Genomic DNA, 1831 nt, shown 5'->3' on the forward strand with positions numbered 1-1831 from the left:
AATCAGTCATGACAAGGATTCGCTTGGGAATCAGCAATGATTCTCGAGTGTCAACCACGTCCAGAATGTAAAGTCGGAACGTGACAATTCTTTAGTCAAGCAATGAGAAAGATTGATTGGTCGTTCTTCTAATTTATTGTGCTTCTTGGAAAATAAAATTTCGTCCCTTGTGAACTTCAACAACAAAACTCCATCCGAAATGGGGCAAATCTTTATTAAATAGCTTCAAAATTTAACCATAATTTCAAAATGATATAAAAAATTTACCACAATCATCAAATCTAAATCCATTTGTGAATTTTCATAATTTTTATAAAATTATAGATTTAAATAGTTTGATCCATGATGATTGATTAAAAGGTCAATAGAGAAGGAAAATCATTTCCTCGTCTTAAATTGTCGTAGGATGCTATGTTTTTTAAAAAAATGATGTTATGTCATGTCATATGTGCCTGCAATTGAGATTGATACAAATTGTTGAATAGAATGAGCAAAGTGAGAGGAAGGAAGTTGATGAAAGTCGACATATATTAATAAAACTTCAACTTCATATTTCAAATCACGATTTCATTATTGCATGTCTGAACAATCCCTTATTAATAAAAAGTACAAACAGAACAAATCACGATTATCAACACCATAATGAAAATTATAGTTTTGCATCACGTATAAAGATGAGATCTTTGATGTCATCATCAAGATCAAATAATTGCATGCAACTTTCCTTCAAGTCCACTTGCACACCAATTTCAGGTCCAATATCATGCAACCAAAACATTTGTGTATCTTTCATTCCGAAAAATATTAAGTTTGATTTTCCCAAACCAAAATCAGAATCGTGCACAGGAAACTTACATATACTTGTACACATAACTTTATCAACTTCATCGTTACCTCCCCACTCTGGTGATCGAAAACTTTCATTATATGAATTAACCAACATTGACACTATTTCATCTGGTGAATTAGCGTTTTTACATAAAGCAACAATTTTATTCACCGCATTCCTGATTAATATTATGAAATGATGCAATTCCATTTTGGTCTCTCCTGGTATGAATTTTACTGGAACACCAATCATAAAATTCCCAAAAGAGTTTTTCACTTGAGGTAAAAAGGTAATTTTGGAGCGCATATTCATTGGAAAGTCTAGTAGAGAAGGCCTTAAATACCCGTTTATAATTGTTGTAGCACGGATAAAAGCCCTCCATAGGAGTGCTGTAATAATCTCAACCCTTGAAGGTTGAAAAATCAAAGCTCCATCTGATTCATCAATGCATTTTTTTCTGAGCCTTGACATAACAGGCTCACGGATGACAATTTTCTTAACAACAATATCTTGTTGTATAACTGGAATGGGGGTTGACTTGAAAAGTTCTGATACATCTCTTGTTGGAAAAATATCACCCATATTGAAGCTTAGAAAATTAATCTTGTCAACGGAAGTCCCCATTCTACACACTTTTGCCCACTCAGAAATAAATTGAAAATCTGAGAAACCATCCATTGCAGGATGTGAAGTACTGATTGATATAGCGAGTCCACCGCATTCGAACTTAGTTACTTGTATTGTGACAATTGGTGAAACCATGAAATTAGTTTCATTGATATTCTTGTTTACATGTGGGCTAAACAAAGCCGCATGACCAAAGTCATTGCGTGCTTTATCTAAGAAATTATCCAGCGTACCATTGGTCATAGCCTTAGTATAGGAAATGCCTTGATCAAGACAAAGAATCGAACAACATTCATCTTTGTCATCATACCTTCCTGCTGCTGGATAAACATGAGTTAATACCTTTGAAAGGGATTGCTCAAGTCGTTCATCCAT

The 1831-nt window shown here is 33.9% G+C and overlaps 1 protein-coding gene across 1 annotated transcript; it reads right to left on the minus strand.

Moving 5' to 3' along the window:
* Positions 1 to 649: 649 nt before the first annotated feature.
* LOC107058427 (acetyl-CoA-benzylalcohol acetyltransferase-like) lies at positions 650 to 1831 on the minus strand. The gene has a single exon (XM_015304115.1). The coding sequence runs from the start codon at positions 1829 to 1831 to the stop codon at positions 650 to 652; it is 1182 nt and encodes a 393-aa protein (XP_015159601.1).

This window comes from Solanum tuberosum, unplaced genomic scaffold, assembly GCF_000226075.1.
Source record: "Solanum tuberosum cultivar DM 1-3 516 R44 unplaced genomic scaffold, SolTub_3.0 scf00516, whole genome shotgun sequence".
In the NCBI taxonomy this organism is placed as follows: Eukaryota; Viridiplantae; Streptophyta; class Magnoliopsida; order Solanales; family Solanaceae; genus Solanum; species Solanum tuberosum.